Source organism: Bombus vancouverensis, chromosome 15 (genome assembly GCF_051014615.1).
Source record: "Bombus vancouverensis nearcticus chromosome 15, iyBomVanc1_principal, whole genome shotgun sequence".
Taxonomy (NCBI): Eukaryota; Metazoa; Arthropoda; class Insecta; order Hymenoptera; family Apidae; genus Bombus; species Bombus vancouverensis.
Window position 1 is genome coordinate 5,125,135 of NC_134925.1, and position 27,201 is coordinate 5,152,335.

The 27,201-nt window shown below is 38.4% G+C and overlaps 2 protein-coding genes and 1 long non-coding RNA gene across 6 annotated transcripts in view; 1 reads left to right on the forward strand and 2 right to left on the reverse strand.

The window, feature by feature from the left end:
* rdx (BTB/POZ and MATH domain-containing protein rdx) overlaps positions 1-23,447 on the reverse strand; it is a 44,329-nt gene extending 20,882 nt beyond the window's left edge. Inside the window, exon 1 of the mRNA XM_033335312.2 lies at positions 22,782-23,447. Within this exon, the coding sequence (XP_033191203.1) occupies positions 22,782-22,894 (113 nt within the window). The 5' untranslated portion in view covers positions 22,895-23,447. The remainder of the gene's footprint in view (positions 1-22,781) is intronic.
* Orc2 (origin recognition complex subunit 2) overlaps positions 1-27,201 on the reverse strand; it is a 113,359-nt gene that overhangs the window by 1,766 nt on the left and 84,392 nt on the right. The window contains exon 12 of one of the 4 annotated variants that reach the window (XM_076624972.1): positions 18,975-21,049. The exons of the other annotated variants lie outside the window; for them this stretch is intronic. The gene's annotated coding sequence lies outside the window, so the exon portion shown is untranslated. Of the gene's footprint in view, positions 1-18,974; positions 21,050-27,201 lie in introns of those variants that run through there. 4 annotated transcript variants of the gene reach the window in all.
* On the forward strand, positions 14,369-17,267 carry LOC143303668 (uncharacterized). Its single transcript, XR_013060187.1, has 3 exons — positions 14,369-14,677; positions 14,786-16,409; positions 16,508-17,267. It is a non-coding gene; the product is annotated as an uncharacterized LOC143303668 (long non-coding RNA).

Genomic DNA, 27,201 nt, shown 5'->3' on the forward strand with positions numbered 1-27,201 from the left:
CATAAGAGAATAGTATTACCATATCAATGTGGCATTTAACGTTTAAACCCGAGTATATGAATCTCCTATTGCTACCTCGATTCCTCCAAATAGATTCTTAATCTACGAAAAGCTATTACAGTAATTGTTAATCATCGTCTGCGCCTACAAACAGCTATTAAAATGGATGAAAAATTACCATTCTTTAGCCACTTTTCTCAACGACCATCATCATCGCCATTAAAACGAATAATCGCGTTGTTTAGCGTCCATTCTATTCCTTTTTATCGGTTAATTTCCCACCACCTTTAAACGTAATCACGCTCATTGCATAACAATGATTGACTAATAAATCGGAACCTTGTTTATTTTCCAGAATCACGACAATACGAAGTAATCTGTTTGGTATCGTTATTTCTGGAAATCAATACTCAAACCGTGCCACTCGAGGCTGATAATAGGTACACGAAGGTAGAACGACGCTTTTTCTTTTCCCTAGTTTACGACGCTTTTTATCACGTCGTGCTATCTTTAATTTGATAATTATAGTCCCTTAACAACTCAGATGTAAACGCGATACCGAGAAGAAGAAGATGGAAACTTGTATAAAAAATCATCGATGTTTCACGCAGATTGTCAGTTCAATCGAAAACCGTTTATACCCGAACACACTGCAACGTGTATCTTTGATTCCCGAAATTAGCCACACGTTCGACTTTATACATTCAATTAACTATTATCACATTAATATTCGTGTATTTTACTATCGAATTTTACTAACGTTATTATTATATCGACTTAAGAAAAGAAGGAAGGTGTGTCAATTCGATAATTTTCCAAAGAATCTGTTCTCTGAATGCAACGTACGCTCTTAAAACGTAACTTAAATACAGAATAATTAAACAATTTCTGACATAGAGATAGAGCATTATAACTAAGAATTTTAAATTACTATATACTTCAAGAAACACTGAGATCGCTGGAAAAAAGACAAAGAAGATGACTAATTTTAAGTTCAATTCAATGAGTGTGTTATTCTTCTATGATAAGCTGTCTAGTCAGAATTATTTCTTACGGAAGTAATCACACCGAGCAATTGACGATATATTAAATAAATTGTCTGATTTAACCAAATTTAGTGGCGAAGTAAATAAAACGATGAATAGCACGTTGAAAAAATTGTTTCCTTTAAAATGTTCTCAGTGTTGACACACCCCTCGAAACTAGCAGAGGATCGAATAAAAGTGTTTGTGAATGATCGTGACACCGGATGGATTAATATCAGTATTTATCCCCTTCCAAAGGACAACGTTTCGGCTTACGGATGCCGTTTGCGTTACATTCAGAGGTATGGAGGTGAACTACATACGGTTAAATTGTTGTTCAACAAACGGGCGCTCACGTAGCAATGGAAAAAGTGTTTCAACCGCGCATACGATTAACCGCGATACTAAAAAAAATAAGAGTACGTTGCGATAAGCGATTCTTACATCTTACAGACCGCATTTCCTGCGTAGAATCGTTATGCGAGTCCTTGTTTTTTGGATGAATATGTTCATCAGAAAATTCTAATTTCGTAGAAGACCGCAAAATATTCGATTTTCGTTTTGAAATTTTCCAATCTTCCGATCGAATCTTTCGAATCTATGAACTACGACGAGTTATAGGATATTTGAAATTTTTAGATATTATATCGATGCTTACTACAAACTGTGATATTGTATAGAAATAAATCATCGAATAGCTATGTTTTGGGACAAATGCACTATATTTTTGACATTCGAAATGCGGAAGTATTTGTTGCTTCGATTTCGATGCTTCGATAAGATACACGTATCTCCATTTCCGGAAGATATACAACGAGTGCTTGGTAAACGAAAAACAGCCTCGTTTCCCCCCTTTCACTTTCCAACACACGCTGCTTGCGAGCAGCAAAAGTGCAGATAAGAGAAATCTCGCGATTAAGTTACTCTTACTTCGCTGTAAACGCGACAGAATGAAAGAAACGACCGAAAATTTTCACCAGCCACGACTAAAGACAATTCGAGAAAGTATTCTGCATTTCCTTCGCGTTGGAGATTGAATCTCCTAGTTTCTTAAATGTCGCAATATAATGATAACATTTATCACATTTCTCATCGCAGCGTGGCTATAAAAACTAAGAAATGAGAATATTCGAGATAAATCTATTGGCGAACATGCAAAGCCGACAAACAGGATTATTAAAATGCCGATAAACATCTCTATAAAAATTCATGAAGCTGTGAAGCGAGTCATAGGATGACAAAGCCGCGAGACGATAAATTACCCAGCCATAATGTACGTAAGATCAAAATTCGTGTGGATTTAGCGTGTCACATAAAATAAAAGAGAACATAAAATAACAGAGATAAAGATATCGCGTTACTTCCGATTTGATTTCTCTATTCTTCGAACGTTGCTCCGTTAAACGATAAGGCTTCTTTCCGTAACCACAGGTGTTCCATGTTAATCTTTGCCAGAACGAAACGTCCAAACACAAAGGGGACGACAATTCGCTGACAAAATCACCTAACAAACAAAAACGGAGAAAGAACAATTCGTTTGGACGACACGCGGGAATAACAGCTGAGAAAGAAAAGAAGCAAAATTCGGCTGCGAGTAGCGTAAATCTGGTTTGAAAAGGCGAGCGTGATACATCCATTCGTTAAACCTCTTATCCGTCGACATGTTAACTGGCGCCTTTTGCACGACGTCCCTCCCGTTCACCGATGTTGCCTCGCTCTAACTTTCACTTCCACGTTTTACTCCCACGTTGCTTTTGCGCTAGATATACAGTCCGAGGCGTCGAACGAAAGAGGAAGAGGGCCGATATTCGGGGCGCGCGGTGTTTCGAGCGACATTTTGCCGAGAGAAAGATAAACGGTTTTATCGTGATTCCACGTTTCAAGCCAGGTGAACGTAGGGTGCGTGGGTGGGAGGGAACGTGACCGCTCGTGTGCATACTGGCGATCCGATTTTGTGGGAAACGAGAGACCGCATCTCAGCAACGACGATTCGCAGATCGCTTTTTCTATGCACGCGTGAGTGTAGTTCGTGAAAGGAATACGGTAACGCTTTGCTGATCGGTTATAGGGAGCAATCATCTTGCGATCGATTAGCGAGAATAAACGTATTTCCAGGAAATTTCGGCTATGTCTTGTCCTCCATTGGGTGCGAGTGACACGTCAATATCTAACATACACTTATTTTACATATGTAATATTAGATGCTGTTTCTGAGTAATCAGTTCCAAGAAACGACGAGAATAGTCGATCGATTAACGAAGCAAAATTGTCTGATCGATGCATGTAATACTACTGTGCAGAGAGAACGACAGGTCAGTCAAAAGTTCATACAAATGCAAACGTCTTAATGAAGATCAAGCTGTACAGATTCATCTAATTCGATCGAATCTTTAGTGACGTTAAATTGTTTGGTATATGAAGAATTCGTTTCGGACAGACGTTATATGATATTACGAGATACAGTGAACAAGAGATACTTTTTATACGTAATATAGTATACGCGAATGAAACGATTTGTTGGAGAAATGGAAATATGCGAAGGAACAAAGACGAGTTCGGTCTATTCATGGGCATTTGATGTTGAAATTTTGTCAATCGGGCCACCCGATTTCGAATCTGTTGTATGACGAAGGCGTGGGCCAGGCCAAGAGAACCCAAGGGAAAGTAGAACAGAGCTCTGACGAGTTCACCGGTGAAAACGAGGAAGTTAGGTGAAAACCGTCTATGCTAAGCTGAAACAACGCAATTATAACGATCGCGCGTCTCACACTGAGAATGATTCTCGAGGAATTGTAACTGCGAAAAATAAAAGTTATTTTTCAAGGTACCTCTAAGGAGAATGTTCGCAACAAGTGTGTTTTATAATTAAAAGTAGGTTGGTCTTTGTACATTCAATTGGAGGAAAAAGTGAAAGTTTGCGTAGAGATTTTGTAATTCTATGGTTGAACTAGAACGTCTTCCATACTGATATAATTTGATCTCTTTCGTCCTTACTTCAAATAATTATTCGTTATTTTGCAATTTAACGCATAAAAACTGAGATTTATCTTTTTAGCTTGATACGAGCCTTGCGTTATTCATAACCTTTCATCGTGAATTTAATCCACGACTGCCTTTTGTTATCTAAAATTAGACGCTGGAAGTTATTTAATTAGCTATAAATACACACAAAGAAAGAGGCCGCTCATCTGCATAACAAAGCATCTGTATTTAATCACATTGAAATCTAATCTCCTCGTACATATAACTCATATGCCGCTAACCATTGATTTTGTTAACTTACAATAACGAATGATCGTCGATTTAGAGACAATAGATCGTCGATTATATCTACACCAACGATACTTTCGTTACATTTGCGTTGAAAAAAGACCAAGAAATAAATTATGTCGCAAAGAACTCTAACTTCAATCTATGTTTAATTTCTTATCCAGAAGGCTTTAAGCGTAGACTGTTTTAATTACGAAAGTTAAAATGAAATAGAACGAACGGAAAAGTCAATGAGAGAGGTTCAGCAACGTTTTAATAAATTTGCGTGGTTTCTGCGACGATTGGTCATCCGAAGCCCGCCGTTTTATCTGGTTCCGCGCACGAAGAGAAACGAGGACGATGGAAGATGCGAAACCCGAGATCGTCGACAGAAATCGGAAACCGGACGAGGTCGCTGTCGCCGGAAAAGTCGCAGAAATTCCCGGTCACGTTGTGAAGCGAGAAGAACAGAATACCCGTTTCCATTGTGAATTCGCCTGCAATGTTTTCGAGAAACCGCGCAAACAAGACAACGAACTGACAGAAACTGGTTGTTCGAACTGTCCTACGGATGTTCGGATGTTTTCATTAATGGCTAATCCCTTCTTACGACCATCTTTTCCACGTGTTAAATTCGAAACTTTTACTCTTCGTACTGTATTTTCTCAGATTTCCAATAAGCATATTATCTATTAATTTTGTATACAATTTTATATGTAAAATAAACACTGTTTTCGATAGACACGCGGTTTTCGGAAATATCTTCGTGTTGAATGTCTAACGAATTTTCTGTTTCTTTCTATATATTAAGACAAGGATAAAATAAAAAGCTAACTGAAGAGAGAGGCAGAGAGATAGGAAAGCAAATGCGAGGAACGAAGACACGGAAACAAATTTCCCGTGCAAAACCAAGCAAATGGAAATCCAGCAACAGCGGGTAGAACGTTTACCGCTTAAAGCTCGTAACGATCGAAAGTTTCGTCGTATACATGGGCGGATAAGCGGATTTCGCGAGCGGATCCGAGTCGAGAGAAGTTGCAGGCTGCTCGTGCGACACGGCCAATTTAATCTCAAACTTTCCGGACGCTATCTTCGTGCGTGCGGATCAGGCAAACTCGTGGATCGAGGAATTAATCCAGAGTTTCCTCGTTAAGTAATTTCACGTTTAAAAACTGCTCCGAAGTTAACGTCGTCACGAGGAAAAGTCACGTTTCGCACGTGCTTCGATCAACTTGGTGAAACGTAACGAAGGAATATATATCGTGGATGAAAATCCATGAAAATTCTTCAACCAAGTCGATAGCTTTTGCTTCGTATCGATGGGATTGTGTTTAATAACACTTAATAGTAAACGTATAGGAACCGTTGATCAATTAGGATAAGATAATTAATCTTATCGTGGCCGACAATATGGAAAATATCTAATCGGTTGACTCGTACTTTAAATTTTATAACGTTTCCCTATATGGAATACTTATATGCAACGTCTAGGGACTGCTCGTCGATAATTAAGTCTTCCCATACATTGTATACTTCGTACAGAAAATTCTGCAGATGTAAAAACAGCGAAAAAGAAGAAGACGTGTCTCGTCGGTAGTACGCGTCGCCAATAAAACCACGCGAATCGTGTCTTTCTAACGACTCGGTACTTGGAATTTAAAAGCAGAAAGAATTTACTCACCTCATAATAAGGTGTGGTATGAACGACAAGTCACATAGAACAATAGCGAGGGGAATCATGTTTAACGTCCGAATGTTGTTAGCGAATACGCAACGCCGAGCAAGTTCCAAATCGGCTGGTGGAAACGATATAGATTGATGTAAAGACTGTTACAGAAGAAAGCTGGGCTCCGTGAGCAACGATAATTCGCTTGTTCGTGCGAGGCAGCGCGAGACAGATGCCAGCCGGTCGATTTTCGCAGCACAGTCAGTAGACGAGTGTGGAAGAGGGGCGAAGTCAAGGCTGATGCCTGGCGCAAGCTGACTGTGATAAGACAAAGGCTAACTCTCTTCAAGGGCGCGGCGACGACTCGGTGGTGCGCGCGCGAGCGTTTCGCACGCGCCAGCTTGTCGCTACGCGCCGCGTCGGGACAACGCGCGCAGAAAACGGAGGACGTGAAAGAAGACACACCGACACACAATCGCTGTTCAGCACACTGATCGACACACACGGAAAGCCACGTGTGTAGCGCAAACATAACCACGCACGGGCCGCGTCCAAGGAAAAGAAGAAAAGAGAAGAGAAGAGAAGAGAAGAACCAGTTCGTCCGTGAGACGGAACGCGGCGTTCTTTTCACGCGTAGGACTCATGTCCGACGATAAAATTCGATAAAACGGCCAACTGTACACCGTTTACGTGCCTCTGCATACGTTGACATTGAGACCGTAATGGACACGTGTCGCGCGACAGCGACACCCAGGAAACCGACGCAACGGTTCGCGCACCGCTCTGACGTCGCTTCACGTTCAAATTGCTTGATTCGTTTTGCGCTGTTAGAGTATCCTGTCTCGCGCGTCGATTTTACCTTCTGTTCCGTCGAATGCATTGGCAAATGTTTTTGACAGACTAAGATGGATTGATTCGAATTGACGTATTACAGCGGTTCTCAACGACAGGTGAGCGAGTCTCGATGTTCCCAGTACGTGGGTGTAAATATCGGTCAAATGTCGTGTCGGATAAATTTAATATGTTGGCGAAATTTGTACGAACGAGGAAAAAGGATAGAAACCACAGTCGGAGCATCTAGTTACGATCATAATTTTAATGCAAATCGACGTTAAGATACAGTAGCTTCCGTATTGCGATGTTTCGAAGCATCGAGTAGCATCGTCAATCAACGTATGTAAATAAAACGAGTCGAGATTGCTTAGATCGCGCAACAATTCTAAGGATGCAAATGATTTTAAAGAAAAAAAAAAAAAAAGAAAATAAAAAGTTAAATCGAAATGGCTCTCTAAGTGGCTCGTCTAATTGTAACAAATTAGATTCTACGATAGAATTTCAGGCAAAGATAAATATAATATCTTGGAAGCGATACCTTTACAACGTCGGATTTTCCCAAAATTAGTCGTAGTATCACTCAATATCAAAGCTGTTGCGCACTTGATTAGACTCATATTACGTAAACGAAAGATAAATCATTTCCTCGAAATCATTTCGCCAGGAACGTAGTAACTAGCAGTAAAATCTAAGAGAAGTCCAACGGGCATCGATGAATCCTAGAAATGCAGATTAGAACGATGCATATTAATGTGACTCACGTCAGCGGAATTATCATTGATGCAAAGGTCAATGTAGCGTTCATCCTTTCTTTTTCTTCTTTCTTTTCAGGTTAATAAAAGTTTAATGAGACAACGTAAACAGTAATAGCTTTGCATTGCGCGAGTTAAATTTAAATCGCGTTTTCATCCCTGTTTTTCTTATTTTTCTCGTTCTTTCTTCTTTCCCCTTTTCTGCCATTTTGTACGTCATCTTCTCAATTATTTAACTGGCATTTAAATTCCATGAATATCGGAGAGTGTCATCGCAACAAATTGCAACCCATCCAACTATTACCGAATAAATTACATTCAGTTACATTTCGATTAAAATACCAAGGCAAGCTGAAAGAAATGAATCTATAACACGTTAATACGAAAAAATTTTCCATTGTCTCGATTATGAGAACAGCTAGTTTCATAACATGGTTACTAAAGATTTTAATCTATTTACTACTCCGAGAGAACATTATCTATTCCGTGCATGGGATTCCCATTACAGATATCCATGGTATTAATAAATTTCCTATTTTGTGAGAATGGTCTCGTTATTCCATAAAAATAGTCGCTCCATAAATTTCCCATTATACGTAAATACCAAATTTCATGAGGAATATGTGTTACAAAGATTCACTGCTATCAAAAGTAAAAGAATCTCGTAACACGTAAATTGATCGCTTTCCAAAGTACAGAATAAACGAATAAGAAAATAGGTAAAGCGGATTTTCTTCCATCTGTATATCGTAGAAACAACCTACTTCGCAATTCTAATCTTTATTCTGTTGGAATAAAACGATATTCTCGCACACGCACGAATATTTTAAATTGTTCGTCAGTAACACACTCACTGACTATTAATTAAATATCCATTGCTTCATTAAACGTATTAAATGGTAGATATTATGGTAAAGATTAAACGAAACACCTCACGATCAGTAAATCATGGTGAAAATAAAAGGTTACTCAACCCAAAACTTTCATTTCTGCTTTAAGAACTAAATAAAAAGGATTAACGAAGAAAAATGATCGAAAAGCGTCAAGATAACACTTTTTTGTGTAGTTAAAATCAAGGTGGCTAACACGTACTGGAACTGAATTAACAACGACTAATGATCGGTAAGGAGACTTAAATTACCGTCAAACATACAAGTGCACGGCGCACGTGATATTTCCAAGTCAGCCAGTGCTTCTGTATCTGTTCACCGCAATTAGGTACTCGGGCTGCGTTTCCGTAATAACAGAACTGCCGGGTGGACTTTCAAAGAATTCCAGGATGAGTCGTGCATCGTTCTCTTGGCTATATTCGCTCGCTATTTACGACGTTTCAATGGTACGCCGCGCGAACGTGACTCGATTCACGTCCTATGCCTTCGATTATTCGATTCTATCATTATTTTCTTTTCTTTTCACATGTATATTTCTTTATATCACGATGTACGTGTGAAGAAATTGTTAAACGATGATTACGTTTAACACGTATCGTGTCACGTTTGCCACGACGCGTAGGAATCCAAAGAAAGACGAAACTTTTGTCGAATAAACAAGAATGAACGACAAAATGAAAATGTTGCTTTTGTAAGTAGATTTAGATACCTCACTGTAAGCTGTAAACCTTTGGCTTCTAACCTTCTCGGATACGGTGATTTGATACTTGTCGCGTAATATCATCCGACACTTAAGGATAACACGAGGCGAGAGGATTTATCATTTTGATGGAACCGACAGTTATCACAATTCATCGCGAATAACCAAGGATCGCAGAAAGATGTCAAGAATGCCCAAGAATAGTTAAGAATTGACGACTTCGTTAAAAATCGCCTACGAACATCCGAAAAAGTCATGAGCAATCGCAATGATCGTGCGGGATATGCAAATGTAAAGGTTAAAGGTTGAAGTATTCGGGAGGTCGAACTTTTGTTAGTGTTAATAACATTTTTATGACGTAAAACGAGCTAACAGGGGAACTCCAATAGATTGCAAACAATTATTCGTGATTTCGAGTTTAAAGAACCGAACAACGGGATGTTCAAAATGGATAGAGTTAATTAAATCTACTTTGAAAACGTGACAGAAAACTTTAACTTCGATTCACATTATTTATATCCGTGAACCTTGTCACTCTAAACTCTAAAACTTTTATCACAAACTCAACTATTATTTTCTATTCTTCGACTATAAATCTTCATTGACCCCGAACTACCACACAGAGCATTCCGAAGGCACGTAAAATTCGAGAAACCAGAAACCTCTGTTCCACGATTCTAAATGTTTACTAGTTCTATTGTAGCAAGGATCTACCGCGGGAATCATCACAGACACCCAAAATTTCACTTTAATTTCGCTCTCTATTCACAAACTCCAGACGTTCATTCATTATTCATGACACGCGTCCCTTGAAATTTCCACCGATGCCCGGTAAACCACAGAATTACTCGTGAGGCGGCTGGAAACACGAGAAGCAAAAAGGAGGTTGTTCTCGCCGAAAACCGCGACGTTCGTGGAGGATTCTGTGGACCGGAGGAGCAGTCGAGTGACTTGGTGGCTAATAAGCCGGCCGTAAGGGCCCATCTGGAGGGAATGGACCTCGCAAATTGGCCATGAGGCCCAAGGTCGTCCGGTATATCCCACGTAGCGGGGCCAGTGGCCTCTGTTGGAAACAAGTCGGGGTCCAGGGAGCTTCCCTGCCCTTGGCAGGATATAACACGCCAGAACCAACAGGAGAAAAGAAGCCCTATGGCCCTAGAAGGACGACCAACCGACCAACGGCAGTCCTGGCGAGTTAAGTTCTCCGCTCCCCCAGGTATAAAAGAAATCTCTTCTCTCCGGCTGCCTTTCGAGAAAATGCCTACGAACTTCGACAGGCCACAGGAGCCACACAAAGGGGATCTATTTCACTGTTAGAACACGTAGCACCATCATCAAGGGTATAGAATTTGTCGACCATTTGGACAATGACGACGTGAGACTGTCTATTAGAGGAGTTTACTAAGTCTTTGGTAAATACTTGTTGATAAATACTTTTCTTTAGGTAATTAGGTAATTAGGATGTTACACGAGTCCTTCGTAAGCTAAAGTGACGCTACGACTCCATTTTTGCTCTGTTTCTACGTCTCGTTACGCAAGTACACGATTAAATATACGATTCTTAAGAAGCAAAAATGATTTACATCCATAAATTCTCAAGCTCATAAATAATGCTAGATTTCAAGGTAAATGTAGAAGATAGTATTCGTGACATCATTAGCTCTTTTTATCGATATATCGAAAATGTCGAAAGCAAAGCACATATTAATTAGAGTGACAAATTTCTATCTGGTTTCCATTTCCTTAATCGTATTCCTAAAAACAGGAATACCAGGGTTATAGCTGACCGACCCTAATCGAAGGTTAATCGCGTAATTTGCTACGTGTTCGATAATACTAGAATCACTGTTCCAAGTTGTGAACCACTGTGCAGGAGCTTTTGTCCGGCTCCCAGGCCGGAGTGCAATTCGGGTTAATTGGAGAACAAGGGCGAAACTTTACGCCGAGCGAGGAAGCTCGACTTAGATGCTTTAGCCCTTGGCTGTAAACTTCTCGATCGAGAGTATACTGAAAAGAATCGATTCGGAGGAATTTCGAAACGACTGTACAAACTTTCTTCTTCCGCTTTTTTAATGATAAGATCGATAGTTAGGAAAGAATGTACCGATAATAACGCAGACTCGTATTATTATTCATACAGTTAAAAAAAGAAAGAAAACAGAAAAAAGGAAATATGGAATCTAAGTAGAAATATGTTTCGTCCATCAAATAATTTCTTTCGTGATATGTCTACATATTGCGAATATTCTATCTACTTTGGCACCCTCAACCTTCCCATAAATGGATATAAATACTATCGACATTTCTCCGTTTTCACGAAACTCATCCACATTCGATCCTCGATCAAGCAAACAGGCCCAGGAATTTCTCGGGGACAACCGACCATCGTCGACAAACCATTTCAGACGCAGACACACCCATGTGTTGGCCACCCTTAACGTTTCGTTCGAGAAGGATGCGAGAAGTGGTGAGGGTCTATTGACATTGGGTATCGTCCTACGTATACGCCGAGCAAAAAGAAAGAAACAGGAGGGAGAGAGTGTTCGAAAATACGGTTGCCGTTTACAAAGAAAATCTTTCCACGAAAATGCTATTGTAAGATTTTCGAACGAACCTTTGAATCCTGTATACACTGAAAAAAGAAGGAGAGAAGCGAAGAAACGACGAAGGTAATAGACTTTTTCTTCTGAAAGAAAATTTGTGAGCTTCTATGTTAAAAGTATTCGACGAAAAGTTTCTAATAAAATATTGAAGCTCTTGAAAAAAGTTTTCTTTTATTCATGGTCTTCTTTAATATTTAATGGTATTCTTATTTTATATTTCATAGATGCTGTAAGAGGTATATACGTATCGAGTAGATAAAAATATCGAGGGCAGAAGGTCGAGGAATTGGTAAGATAGAATTTTATTACGTATTAAGAAAAACTAGAATTAATCTTTAATCTTCGAATAAATTAATCTGTTACGTGAACTAATTTATACTTGCTGGAAGATATAATTACCGATTGATGAATAAACAAATTTGAAGAAGCGGAAATCTCTTTTCTCCGTTTTTCCTGAGTAATACGAATCCATTCATTTTCTAACGTACAACCTCACGTCATTCTTCTAACCTTATCAAAGACAATGACCTATAGTTCATGTGCTTACTAACGATGTCTTGTTAATCTACTCCATTTTCCTCCTACCATTAACACGACCACCATCACGCAAAAAGTCTCTACAAAAACGGCTTCAAGACCTTCGGACATTCTTCTACATTCATTCCTTTCTCGCAAGGAAAACAGCCACATGAAGCTTCGTATAACACTGCGAATTTCAAACCCGAGAAAATATTCGTACTAACCTGACTTCGGAATCCATCCTATTAAACCAACACGTCAAGCAACACACGAAACAGATCATCTGGAAGTCCGCTACAAACTGACACGTCGTCTATCGCTTCCTTCAATCGACCCTCTTTACCTGCACTTTCCCTCAACGGCAAGGAAAAACAGGGAAGGGAAATTGGAGAAATGGTGGGGGTGTTCCTGACCCTTCGAACTTTTAGGAAGCTTCACAGAACATTATGAATGAACATAAGACAAAAGATTCTAAAGGAAAAGAGAGGGGTTCATTCTTACGCTTTGTGTAAGTGGATCATTCAAAAACTTATACAATAAATCATTCAAAAAATTATACGGCAAATATACATTTATGAATAACCAAAGAAATGAAACCTAGACATTAATGATAACGTTCATTGTAATTTGGATACTTGTGACACGAGAGACACGCTACAAATCGTCACAAGTGTTAATGAAAAATAACATAATCAGAGTAACACAGAGTGTTATCTGTCTAACGAATTTAGTCCACAACTTGTGTCCAACTTCTATTTGCACAAAAATCCAAAGAAAGAGAAGCAAACAAATGAGAAATCTATAGACTGGATCAGACTCGAGAAACTCGAGAAACCTTTTTAAACCTTTTCAAATCATTATTAGTCAAAGTAAGACAGAAATCTGGACAGAGAAACGTAAGATCCTTCGGAAGATAGAGGAAGAAGAATTCGTGGAAGACGTGAGACCGTTTTTCGAGCTTTTGCATTCCACGAAACAGGCTCGGTAAGCCAACGAAGGGAAAGAGTGAAGAGGGCGAAAAAGCAAAGGGGACGTCGGTTACGGCCCTGTACCCTTGAAGCTGAAGGTTGCCGCTAGCGAGGGACAACCTTCCTTCCTTCCGTTCCCCCTCCACCATCGGCAAGCGATCCACTGCCTCCACTGCCGCCGCCGCCGCCGCCGCTGCCGCCCTGACGCGTCCGCCTTTGTGCACAGCTTTATTTCATCGCGCACCGGACATCGATTGGCCTCGACTCTCTCCGTCGCGATATAATAATAGCGTTGAAAGTGTTTTTCCGACAAGACTATCATGGTACGAGACTAGAAACGAGGGTTCGCTGTGGACTTCCGGGAGAAAGATTCTCTTGGAGTAGATGGGGTGGTGCAAGGTGGTATACACAGAGCATTGTTTGTGGTAGCTGCAGCAGCATGTTTGGAAAGATCGAACAACTTCAACACGTTCGATTGCCCCGGTGATCGTCGGTTATTGAAATTTTTAGAACTATTAAAATAAGGTAAATTTCGTAGGCTAACAAATTTTCAAGGATGCAAATGATCTAGACAATAGAAAAATGTGCGTAAATGCAATGTAATATTTTGCAGAAATTAAATGTTATTGCACACAGTATATCTCGATCTATTACGGTTCCTGGGGAGAGATATATTGTACTTGCAATTCGTACAGGTATATTGCTATAACGTTATCGCTGTTCGTTAGTTACGCACTTGAATTTTATGCTCAAGAGACTCTTTAAATGTTCAAAGTGCTATTATTTCGATGATAGTAAAGCGAGATAGAGGCATACAACATTCGAGAACCGTAACAGGGTTAATATTTTGTCGACCGATGAGTTTAGTACGACGTAAGTTATAAACTAATATTGGTTTCGTATGGACTCGATTATTAGTCGTTTTACTAGCCCAGAAACGAAATATCTTTTCATTTTAGATATACCGACACACCTTTCTATTCTCAATACAATTTTCATTTTAACACATACGATCACGCCTTATTTCTATAAAACGAGTTTATAGTAAAAACTGTTTCTGCTGAACTTTTAAGAAAAATGCATTCATTTTAATAAATGTTTTTAAACGTACATATTTTCCAAGATAGTTCTGAACGGTACATAGAAACCTTTTCAGATTTTACGAGGGTTAACTGAAAGCGATGGTTTCGTTCGCTTTACCTGGATTTTACAGTTACTTGTGATATATGTTTAAGAAGGTGATTTAAGAAGGAAAATGAGAGGAGAGTTAAAAGGGACAGGTATATTTAAGGGGCAGGTATAAGGACACGAATATTTACTGTCTTTGAAATAACAGCAGATTAATTTATTTCTTCGTGGCTGCTTTCGAGGTATAGAAAATCTATGCACTAACGAAAATTGAAGGAAACTCTGATACTCAAAAACATAAATAGCGAACTAATAGCTTTAATCAAGTTGCTTCAATGCGATGGTAAAAAAGCAACGGGAGTTTGATACATTTTAAAAATAAATTTAATCGCATTTATATTATATATTCCAATTATAAAACAACAGTCTGATATATTTATTTATAAAACAGGTCGGAATTAACAAGCGAAAAATGGCAGCAACTCTGAGTTACGTAAACGATATCGAATGCAAAAATAAATAAAGATTAATTACTGACTTGGGTAAATGTACGTTAATACACGAAGCTAAGAAACAGTGAAGATTGATGAGGATTGGGTAGAAGAAAAATGTTTTGGAAAAAGTGGGTGAATTAGAAACACAGAGATATTCCTGGTAGATTTTCGAAGGTTGAGGTACGAGCGGCTGTCTATGGGCTTTGAAAAATAGTGCTATCAGAGAGGCTAAGTGAGTGGAATTACCAGGGATAATGACAAATGGTTTCGAAGTTGCGATGGAGTTGTCGATAAAAATTTATTACCAACGGACGTTTCAATGGCTGTTAACATGCCCTATTTGTATTACCGTGTTCGATTATTTAATAGAATTTGTAAATGGTAATTTTACTTCTGGGAGTAGAAGGAAATTCCCAAAGTACCGAAGTACAGAAAATTCTATAACGAGATTGCTTAATCAACTGGCAGATCTTTTATTTATAAATTTATCGAACAACACATGCGTAAAGGATGGACATTTAAAAATAAGGAAATCGATTCTTCAAGAAATCAAATCTTACAAAGTTATAAACATCGCAGGGCTACCGTATTAATCATATTAAAAAAAAGAAAAGAAACAAATAACAGGGATGAATGTTTTTTTAGAAAAACGTTTAAAAGCATTCCTCAGTAAAAAAAAAAAAGATAATTTTCTACATTTTATTACTTGTTATGGAATTCTTCTACTTCAGTAACGAGATCAATGCCAATAAAAATAATAAAAGATTAAAAGAAGCACGAAGAGTGTGTACATAAACAAGAATAGAAAGAGAACGACAAAAAGTACTTTATTTCCAATTCAATTCAATTCAATTCCATTCCTTTCGTCATTGAATTAATGTCAATCGTTCCTTCCTACACCAATGACAATTATTCTGTCCTCCACGTACGAGCACGTAAAATTAGAGAGCGCTAACCAAGTTTACTTAACCGTTCCACGCAGCGAGCCTCGCTGAAATGTATACAAATTGTTATACGGGAAGGCAAAGGACAGTAAGAATGCTTCGGAGCACCAATGTCCACGATACGATGATCGATCGAAGGTTCTTTCGCTTTGTGTTCGTATACACATTGGGAGAAAGGAGAATTACCGACGACGTGTAACGTTGTACTCAAGGACTTGGTTTTTCCATAAGAAAGCAAACATATCTAAAAAAATTGACGCTAAATTAAGGAATTAATACTAAAGGGATAACATTATTAAACGATTCAATAAAATATCTAAATGAGTGAATAATAAAAAAAAAGAAAACGAATTTCGATAATTATCATATAAAAATCAGTAAAAACCATTACCACAACATTAAAAGTAAATATTTTGAAACACTCGGTCTCGGCTTTTTATGATTTTCAAACATGTTCAAATTACCCAGACTACGGTGGGCAATCGTTTAAAAATAATCGTCAGGCAATTACGTACTTCGGGCAGACTTGTTAGTCGAATTATTATAATTTGTCACCGTCACGATATCTTTCAACCAGTACGCACGACCGATTCAGAAAACAAAGTATGATTTTTCATGAAACGATAACATCGCAAATGTAATTTTCGCACTTTCCAAACGATATATGTAAAAGTTATTAGAAATTATCATTGCAAATGCTAATTGCTACGACAATTATATATTTCTTTTTTCCAGCTTCCTGTGTTCCTCGTGTCAGAAATGTCAAGTCACCGGATCAGAAATATTGACGATGATAAGCAACACGTTACAGCATTTTTTTTTCAGAGATAACATAGCACGAATTTAGGTTTGAAAGTAAATTGCGCAATTTTTGGTATACCGATCATCCGCGTTTTCCTAATACAAACACGCGTCAGTATTTTACTTATCTACTTGTCGAAGCTCGGTTACAAACAATGTAGAACAAAGGAGAAATATCAATAAATGGACGCTTGCTGATAGAAAGTTACAAAAATGGATAAAAATATAGGGAGGATGAGATAAACGTGAGTAACAATATTGTTCACATATTGCCCTTTTGTCATATTTTTCGCAGTACTCTGAAAATGAAACGATTATTTCAAAACTGTTCGCATTAAACTAACACGAAACAAAGATAAAGATTCCAAACAGTTCTAGACTTTCTAACGATAGTATGTTTAATGTGTAAGAGAGCGATATTTTCGTATGATTAATCGATGGACATTAGCACGACGATGAAATTTCTAAAGTTTCCACGGGGAGATCTTAAATTTAACGCGACGTCGACGGTGTTAAGGAGGCGACGAGGACGCGGAAGATCGATACGATTTCAAAGAAACAACGTTCTATTTCGGGGTAATTCATTGCCTTGGAGCTAGGATATTTCGAGACTTTCCGCGGGGAAAAACGGAAGAGCGACTAGAATCAACAATCAAGAAAAGATCGCAGACAATATATTTAATAATTCAAAATCATTGACGAGCTTCACAAACATTCTCCTCTATAATCGTATAAATACAATTGATACTTATTTATATTATATTAGTACAATTTATTTTGGTTATCATCTGTTTGAATTGAAAGAGAGAAAGGGACTGAAAGAAATGATACATAAGATTAATGTTTATCTAGAAAATATGCTAATAAATTTGCAGACCTTCATGAATATGTATAATATACTGTGTTTCGACCGTTCCTTGTGTACCCCTTTTAATTATAATATTTAACGCATTTTAGTATGTACCTTACAATTGAATATTCCTTTGTATTATAAAATACCTATGGAAAATGCACGATGAACGATTTGTACTCAGAAAATATAATCTTCGTATGATTTTCCAATGATATTTCAATTTAGTATCAACCGCAGATACGATGATCGATAGACAAACAAAAAGAAGTGCGTATTACAGTCACGAAATGTCGCCTCTTAGTCGCAGTGTAAATTATTCATAAAATGATGTGTGGCAGATAGGATTTATGTTCCAAACATAATGAGTTACTACATAATTTCATTTTGTATTCTTCGGATTCTATAAGAATACCTGTTCGCCAAGAACTTTTGAACTTTAATAAGACTCATCTTCTATTACTTCGTATTATACGAATCGATCAAAGTGTTCAGATACATACTTATGAGTGTATATGTATGCAAGTGTATACAAGGGCAAGAATATTTTAGATGTCGTCAGACAACGATAATGGAACAGCTGTGTGTACACGAAGGGGACAAAGAGCATTCAAAGCGATTTCTGCCTTTTTCAGTGTGTCACTGACGAGAAAATATTATGACGCAAACGCGATAACGCCGTAACGCAAGGTCGAAGAGCTTTTCCGATTCATCTAACGCGACAATCAGTGAGTACGTTATGCTAAAAACTTTTACGCTACCGAACATGTCGTCAATGTCCTCGAATTCATCGCTGAACCTGTATCGCTTCACCGTGTTTCCAACAGATGGAAATTAACGTCCAATGATTCACCAAAGTGTCTGAAACGTTGATACGAAAACCTTTTATGAACGAATCATACGCGTCGCAACGAAACACTTTGACATCGTATTAGCATTGAGATAACATTGTAAAACAAATTCGAAAAGATGTGCGGAAGCCGCGAGGTTACTCGAGCCAAATTGATTAATTTTCTTTAAGTTTCTCGAACACAAAACGATTAATTCTAATCAGTTTGGTTTTTCTATGATTCTAAATGACGCTCGTTACACGCGAGTTTAAAGTTCGATGCTGGTCGATTTCTTGCGTTAATTCCTTTCATTATGAAATGGTAGATCGAGTAACGCAGCGAATCGCGGAAATTATACCAAACGCCATCGCGGAAATTTTAACCAAAAGTCAAATAAATTATCAAATATTACAGTTGTAGTTGAAATTAATTATTCCCTTTCAAGGAGATAAATTGCGATAAAATCAGAGGATTAATTGCAGGTAATCTATAGCCAATACGTTTCCCGAGGTTCGATAGATGTTTCTCATGGGATTAACGCAATATCGTAGAAAGAGAATTGCATCGACCGACATCTGTCCTAGGTGAGGAACTGCCACTACCCAGGAGTCGATCAATTCTCATCGTAAAGCGTTTAACGTAATTTCACCAGACACTGATTGATCGTGGAACGACAGTCGATTCGCTTTGAGTTATGTTAATGATTTGAAATTACCTTTCGCGCAGCGAGTGTCCTCGGGAGAAACGCTTCTCTTGCCAATTAGACGATTTTACGCGATTGGTTAATCGCTTGGACCCTATTACATATATCTACGCAGAAAGGAGTCAGATTATTCGTGGACGAAATTAAGTCAGATTAAATACTGCATATTTCAATACGTTGAAAAACTAGAATAAAAAGAATACAGTGTAAATTAATACGATGTATGTATTAAAAAAAAAATCAAGATTTATTTGTAGTTCACGTAATATAAACCGTAACCGTTTTGATGAGAAAGACCAACGGAGTGATTTTATATTCAAAATTCTGTTCAAATGTGAAACTTTCACGTGTGAACTCGAGCCAGACAATTTCGGAGAAGTTATGATAGCGTGAACTTTCTATGTACTTTTAGTGGCTTCATTGCGAACTACCTTGATTTCGATTTTGTCAGAGAAAGGGTCGAGGTAAATCAAAGCCTAAAAAAGAGTGAAAATACGGTAAAAAAGAAAAAAAGAAAATAGTATCAGTTTAAAATATGAAAAGTTACTCAAACAACATATATGTTCATCGATTCACGCTTAAACAAAAAAAAGAAAAAGACACGAAAACATGTGATATATTTTCAAGCATTTATCGACCGTTAAGGAACAGCAAGATCTCGAATTTTTTAAGAATTTATCAGCACGAAGAAAGAAAGAAGCTCAAAAATACACGAAGTTTCTAAATGTTTATCGATACACCAGGGAAAAAGAAGTATTCCGAAAATAGTAGCGTAGAATTCCTTAACAACGTATCGTCATTTAAATCCCAAAGAAAAACCATTTGAATAATTAAACATTCTACATCTTTACTTTCATGATACGTTTGTTATCGATAGACTACTTTACACAAAAACTAGAAACTAACGCGTCATCGAATACAAATTCCAACGAATATAGGAAGTTAATTCCGACAACTTCATCCACCACTATCCAACGTGGTAAACAATATTATAATGACAAGCTTAAGCAAATGTATACTCAAATGCATTGATGCATATGCAATCACGTGTACGCTTGTAACCCGCTAATAAGTTAAAACGCAACATGTACTTTTAATCCATCAAGCACCGAGCAGGTCTAACCATAAAAAAGTGGCTGGTTGGAAATGTAAGTTCGCGCTAAAGTTTAGTTGTACAATGCCAAGGTTAGCAGCAGGTGAAGTTCCACACGATCATCGTAGCCGCATTCATTAAATTGTAATTATAAAGTCGAAGATCTGCTTATAGCCTCGTGATTCATCACTTTAGTCGATAGCGTTCTGCCGGGCAGGAAGTGTAATGAGTAATAGTCTTCATCAAGAGAAGGTCTGTCGGTGAAACTACTAGTGGTACGCCCATTTGTCGGCTCGTACGATACCCTACCATTGTTTAATTCGCTACATTCAATTACTAAATGTTTCGTTTGCTCTCGACACTATTCTCCCCCACCTTTGTTAAACCGAATCGAACGAAATATTACAATAGAAGCCTTCAACGTTGCGTCCGCGAGATAAACCAACGTTCGATAAAGCAGCCACAAAGAAATACATTCTAACCGCTGATGGTTTAGACCACAAGGCGATGTTGTTGTGTTGGCGATTGCATACGAGCACGACCACGGGTTTGGTAGAAAGCTTCATTGCCAGTTCTGTCACGATTCGATCGTACGCGAGCATAAGTATGTGCTACGAAGGCTGTTTACTACCACGCTGCGTATTCTATCGCGCTGATAAAAAGTTTGAACAGAGAAAGTAATATGCAGTGGCGGACAAAAGAATGTTTATAAAATAAAAGATATAAAAAGCTGGAATAATTTTAATAACGGATTTATATTTAATAAGATAATAATAAGGGCGATCACTATGCAAACATAATATACAGTGCTGTGAATAATTATAAACTCGACCCTTGTTTCAGATTTTCCATAATATTAAAACAAAAATTCAAGATAAAATCGTTTATAATTATAATTTTATATTATAACATAAAACAAAACTGACGATACAACAAATAAAACTTTCCTTTCCCCGAAGCGTGGAAAAGATGAAATTTCCTCTTAAAACTGTGTTTCTACCTGTAAAAAGATATAAACTCAATGTTAATTTTGTTACGTTTTCATTCGATATTTTGTGGATTTTCCTTTATTTTCGATTATTTCTATTTAATCTGTTAAGTATATATATCCGCCCGCAGATTTTATTGTCTTTTTAAGATCGAAATTCATAATGTATCAATCTTGAACTTTCCTTTATTCACCGCTATATACATTCGTGATTATGATCCATGTTACAAAATAATGTACAAAAATTCATGACTTTCTTCCGAAAGCATTTTTACAACTTTGTAGTCTAATATTCGTTACAAATGTACGAATATACTTTTAAAATGAAGTCTTCAGTCGACATAACAAAAACGTACGTAACTATATATTTATATGTAGACGTTAGTCAGCGTGTGTAGTGGCACCGATTGTCGATCGAAGAATTTTCTGAACACAAAGAAAGAGAAACAGAGAAAGAAAATAACTGACCGGAAGATATGATTGTTTATGTTTCTATGTTTGAATTAAATCGACTCATATTCACGGTCAAACGTTTCAGTATAAAGGCAGATTGTCGAACCGTAACGAAGCCCGCATCGTACTCGGAAGGTCGACTTAACGTAAAAAGGTGTACTAACCTTGACGTCTTTGCTTCGCCATGCAACCGACTTGACCAAGAACTTTCAAACTAATAACGACTCCCGGTATCGTGTACGCATCACGTCGAGAAAGAACACATACGACAGCTATGTAAATATACCCGTGAGCGTATATAAATCTGTTAAATCTGTTGACTATAGTTGTATGGTAGGAATAGGTCGTTGACCAGTGCGCACTCTATGTAGCAGATACCGGCATCTGCAGCAGAATACTTCAAAACAAAGGGACACCGGTATACATTCGCGAAAAACGCATTTCTCATGAAATGTGTAAACGAGTTCTATCATACTGTTGTAAAAATACAATGCAATTTCCTATAGATATACAATAATTAGCGTTTAATTTAAAGATTATTATTTAATCACAGATTAAATTCTTAAAAATTATCTTAAAAAAGATTATCTTATTAGATTAGCGCATATGAAATGTCTTCCCAAATTGTGAATTTGACGTGTCACCTATTAAATTTTGTTTGAACGTCAATTGTCAATCACAATTAAAAAAAAAAAGAAATTTAGTATAAATTTTGCATATACAATGTCAAGAAGACTTCTAATAAAAATATTAAAATCTTGTTATTGGTTGTCATGAACGTCAAGAGAATCCGTGGATTTTCTTACATTCTGCATTTAGAGGTTAGACGTGTCATCTGTTCTACATAGACAATTTGTCAATACATAGATTAGTTCGCTAAGAAGGAAAACGAATCATGTAACAGTTAACGTTTTATCGAGAAAATCGACATTTCATTAGTACTGATCTACTATTTCAATCGTTGGGAAAAATTTAGTAACATCAGTGGTCGGTGACCATTAGAGCCATAGCGAGAAAAGACAAATGCCGGTCACCGGTGACCACCACAACGTGTTTGTCCTATCACGATGATACGATTACGCATAATATTATCGAGATAAACCATGAATAACCCGAAATAACGAGGACCGATAACGCTTGGCTACGTCGAACCGTGGTATTGGATCAATAAAAACACTTAATAACATTGAACGAGGTACGAGAAAGAGGAAAAACAAATACATCCGAGCAAAGACCCACCCTAAACGCAATGACGACGAGGTTCGGAGTGTTGAGAGAGGAAAGTACGTACCGCGCCAGCGCCATCCTGACATGAGATAATCCAGGTCCCGTAGGTGTCGAGAGCAAGGTATCCAGATCTGGAAAGAATGGTTTATCGCCGACACTAAATCCCACTGGACACATGCGCGTAAATTCCTCGTCCTCGAACACACGAGCTCGTCATAACTTCTGGCCCTGGGCTTCAAGGAGCCTCTCCCCGTAATTTCGTTCACTTCGATTTTCTCGAGTAAACTCGTGGCGTCCTCGCGCCTACAAAACGCAGTCAGGGATTCCCTTCTTATCCCTGTCTCTAGTGTACCACTGTCACTACCGCATTTTCACTGCCATGTCTGTAGCGGCTCCGTAAAAAAAGGCCTTCGCGACAGTCAATCACGGCGGTTAACGGGCAGCGACAACTAAACTGTCGGTGAATCGAGCGTGTACGACGGGGAAAGACAGAGAAGTTGTAGGAGGAGTACACGGCGGGAGCCAAAGAAACGATCGAACGAGAGACGAGACGACTGATTCGAATATTCGACCTCGGTTTTGCCAGCCGAACCGAATTAATTTCGTGTACGCGTGATTACAGGAGCGACTAGAACGCCGAGAGCGGATACGCCTGCTCGGAACACAGTTCGCCAGTCACTATTCCAACTCCGATCACGGCGCTGGCTCGACTGAGCTCAGCTACTGAGCGTCCGCGAGTCCCCACCCCTGTGGCTGCGGCCTCGTACGCTTTCGTTACGTCTCGGCCGCGTTCGACTGAGCTTCGGTGATGCTCGTGTCTTTTCGCGACCTCGTGTCGCGCTAGAACGATGGTTCACCGCCGGGTACCCAAGGCTCCCTCCTACAGGAAGCTCCTCTTCGCCAATGCAAGTTTTCTGGCATGCTGCTACGAAATTATATGAACTATGTTCTCATACGTAACGTATTCTCGAAAGGTTTCCTCAGCTAGTTCACACACTCTTCTCCCGACCGTCTTCTTCCGAGTCACGTTCTTTATTCAGCCACGCAAAAATAATACCGATGATGCTTCCGATATTTCCATTCTCTGGTAATGCATGTGTATGTATATACACTAGGAGGAAACGATATAGCGCGGTCATAAATTACAGTAATAGCATTAAGAAGCTACGCTCATTGATGTAACCGCATTCAGGAACGTACGCGTTTTGTAGGAACACTTGCACATTTTCATAGGTGGAGGCAATTATTTCTCCCTCCAATTAAAGTCACGTGTATGGCCATTGTGTAAAATATATTTCCGTTTCTGGAACGTACTGCTATGTATAGATTATACCGTAAAAAGCCGTAAAAAAACAAATTTAATAAAACGTACCCAATGTGGGCGTTGAGAATCGTTCCACACACTACACTCTATTCGTAAATCGTCGTACAGGCAAATAAATTGATTTTACAAAAAATAAACACGTGTTCTGTTTAATACGCTTTGTGCGAAAACCATTGTATTTTTACGATCAGAAACGATCGGTGATTATGGATGGTTGTATAATATAACCATGGATTTGTTTCATATTCCAAATATTATGACGAGCACACTCTATGTATCGCAGCGCGTTTAAATTTCTCGTGAATGTTTAAACTTCCTCTTTTATAACGTTGTGTCCATTAAGCGGAGAATATTGTAATTTATCTAGTTTTTACGCATTTTCGGTAGAACTACGAGATGGCAGAATAATAGAATGGAATTATTCATGCCGCTCTCGATTCCACGTATACCGGGAGCATTCAAATCAGTAATGAAACCCGCGGTATCGTTTACGAATTCACCGGTACACACAATATATCGGCGGAACGTGTGAAAGGTTTTTTCGAGCGTGCCGAGTGTATTGGTGCTTTCATGTCACCGGAAATGGAGAACAAGCCTCTGTTCGTCGAATTACACGAAAAAGAGGTCACGAAAATGTTTTATGGGTGTTTAAGGTGGTTGTGGTTGGTGTCAATGGGACCGTGACGTCGTGCCGGAATCACGCACGACGGTCGTGACATTGTGAAGAGAATACCGTATTCGTGAACTAATGTAACACGGAGATCGCCATGTAATTAAAGAAAAAAAAAATTTCCCTCGTCAGACGAATCTTTACATTTACTTTAATATCTTCAAGGTATACAGTAAAAATATTTTTCGTATATCCCTTTTCTTTCGTAATTGCGACTCTAATCTGATCTAACTTCACTCCCTTACAGCATCATATTATACATACAATACATTGTTAATCGACAATTAAGATTTTACGTTCAAAAACTCCGCGTATAAATTGATTACTTAATTGACATTTATAACAGGAAAGGCCAGTATCTACGTGTTACGACGTCACCAATGATATTCCATTAACCGCATTCGTGACTACGGCAAAGTCAGCAGTTTTATGCAATCATACGCACGGATGCAAGTTTAAGGTTGCACGGATCTCGTTGGCTGATACGCGTGCTGCTAACGTGTCCATAAATTAGTGTCACGCCTCGAATAGCTTTCTCAGAGCGTCGGCCATCTCTGAAACGGATCTTTGCTCTTGTGATTCGTTCTATTCAAACTACAATGCATAACCCCTTATCAACGAACGAATTAGAGAACAGTAAACGTACAATGGAAATGAGAAGAATAAACGATTACTCTCAACGGAAATTTAAGTCTGCACATTAGGATAAGCGGGGGTACATTTTTCTAAGAAATTTTGAGAATTTCGATTTCGAGCTAGAGAGAAAGAAAGAGAGGTCAACGTTAATAAAGACGGCCCCGGGGCGTAGGGTCCCCTTGACCCCCTTAAAAAAACGTCCCTGAGTCTCATTCGCCCCAGAGCACGCGAGGAGTGCCATGTAAACTCTATTATACTTTCCATTCTTTTTTGCTTTTCTTTTGCATGTCGGCGCTTCCTCGGCGTCTGTCGTTGCATGTCGTGACGATATTTCCTGCCTACGGGGAATCATAGTGAAAAATGAACCACCATGGCGAACGGTGTTCTGCTCTGTGCGCAACTTGTCGATAAATCGGTCGCCTTTCTAGCAATTATGTAAATGCTTCTTTGTTATTCGACTGAAATTTTATTGTACGCGTATCTTATTGGATGACTGCGAGGTACATATTAATTTTGTTGTAATTCGTCTGATAATATGTTCGACTATATCGTAGGCTGGATAACAGAAAATTGAACAAAATATCGGCATGTGTGGTCGTGGGATTTATGTAACAGGTTAAAATTATTCCTGGTCAAGGTAAAAATTCTAAAATCAATCGTCACAGGTTACTGTGAAATTTATAATCAAAACGTAATCTATGGATTTTTCAGATTCTACTTTTACCGACATTCCTTGATTCTTTCTGTTCGTTTAAAATAATCTGATAAAAACGTCATAATATTATATTAGTAATATGCATCTGCAAACATCCGTAATAATATCTCAAACTTTAAAAGAGATTAGATTACCTTTTACAAAAGAACCATTACTTTCTTTGATAACAAGGTACGCATAATGCTTACCAAAGAATTTTAATCAGCCTTGAAAAGTAACAACAACGGCAACTGGTAACACCAAGTTCACTGGAACGTGTTAAAAGCGAGGAAAAGCGAGGAAAAGCGAGGCTGCTTAATTGTCCCAGAATCTCGCGCTAATTTCACGAAAGTTGCACGGAACTTTTAAGTCGTCCAAGAATTTATTCCTATCCCTGGCACAACGAGGAAATGCCTGTTAAAATTTCGTTGAAGAATTCTCACGAGACACGACTTCCCAAAGGACCTTTCGAGTTAGTAAACGGCCGCTAGGATCGACGCTAAATTCAAACGATATATATACGTCTGCTTCGAGAAATCGTGAGTGCTGGCAGCTGCCGTCGTAAAAGAGATACTTTCTTGTCCCGTGAGTGCCGTCTGTTCCTTTCGACCAATTGCGTCTCTTGACCAGTTCAAACCGACCAAAGCAAGCTCTTCTTTCATTCCCTTTAATCGTTATTTGCTCTCCGTGAATAATCCTAAAGGGGTTCTAGTGGTTCAAACGATTATCCTCGGCTCGATGCGACTTTGTCACACGAAAAGATACTTATAAACAAATACGATATTTTATATTTTTATACGTGTCTCTTCGTGTTGAAGGTAATTATGAATAAAATTTCAAACTAATTTCAGAGATTATGTTGTATCACATTAATAACTTAAATATCGCGATTATATTTGACGCTATAAACCAAGGGATACTCGCATATAATAAAATTAAAATTACCTTAATTGATCAAAGTGTCGATACGAAAATATTTGGACCAATTTTTCGAGGTGTTTCGTGGAGAGAAAAGGTACTTGATACAGGTCACTTAACTTTCTTATGGCAACGCTGGCACGAGCCTGTTGCTTGAACTGAATTAATTCGTAGTTACGTCAGTACGGTAGCGACCGAGTGATCGTTGCTCTTCGCTTCCAAATGCGTTTATTTGGCCGATT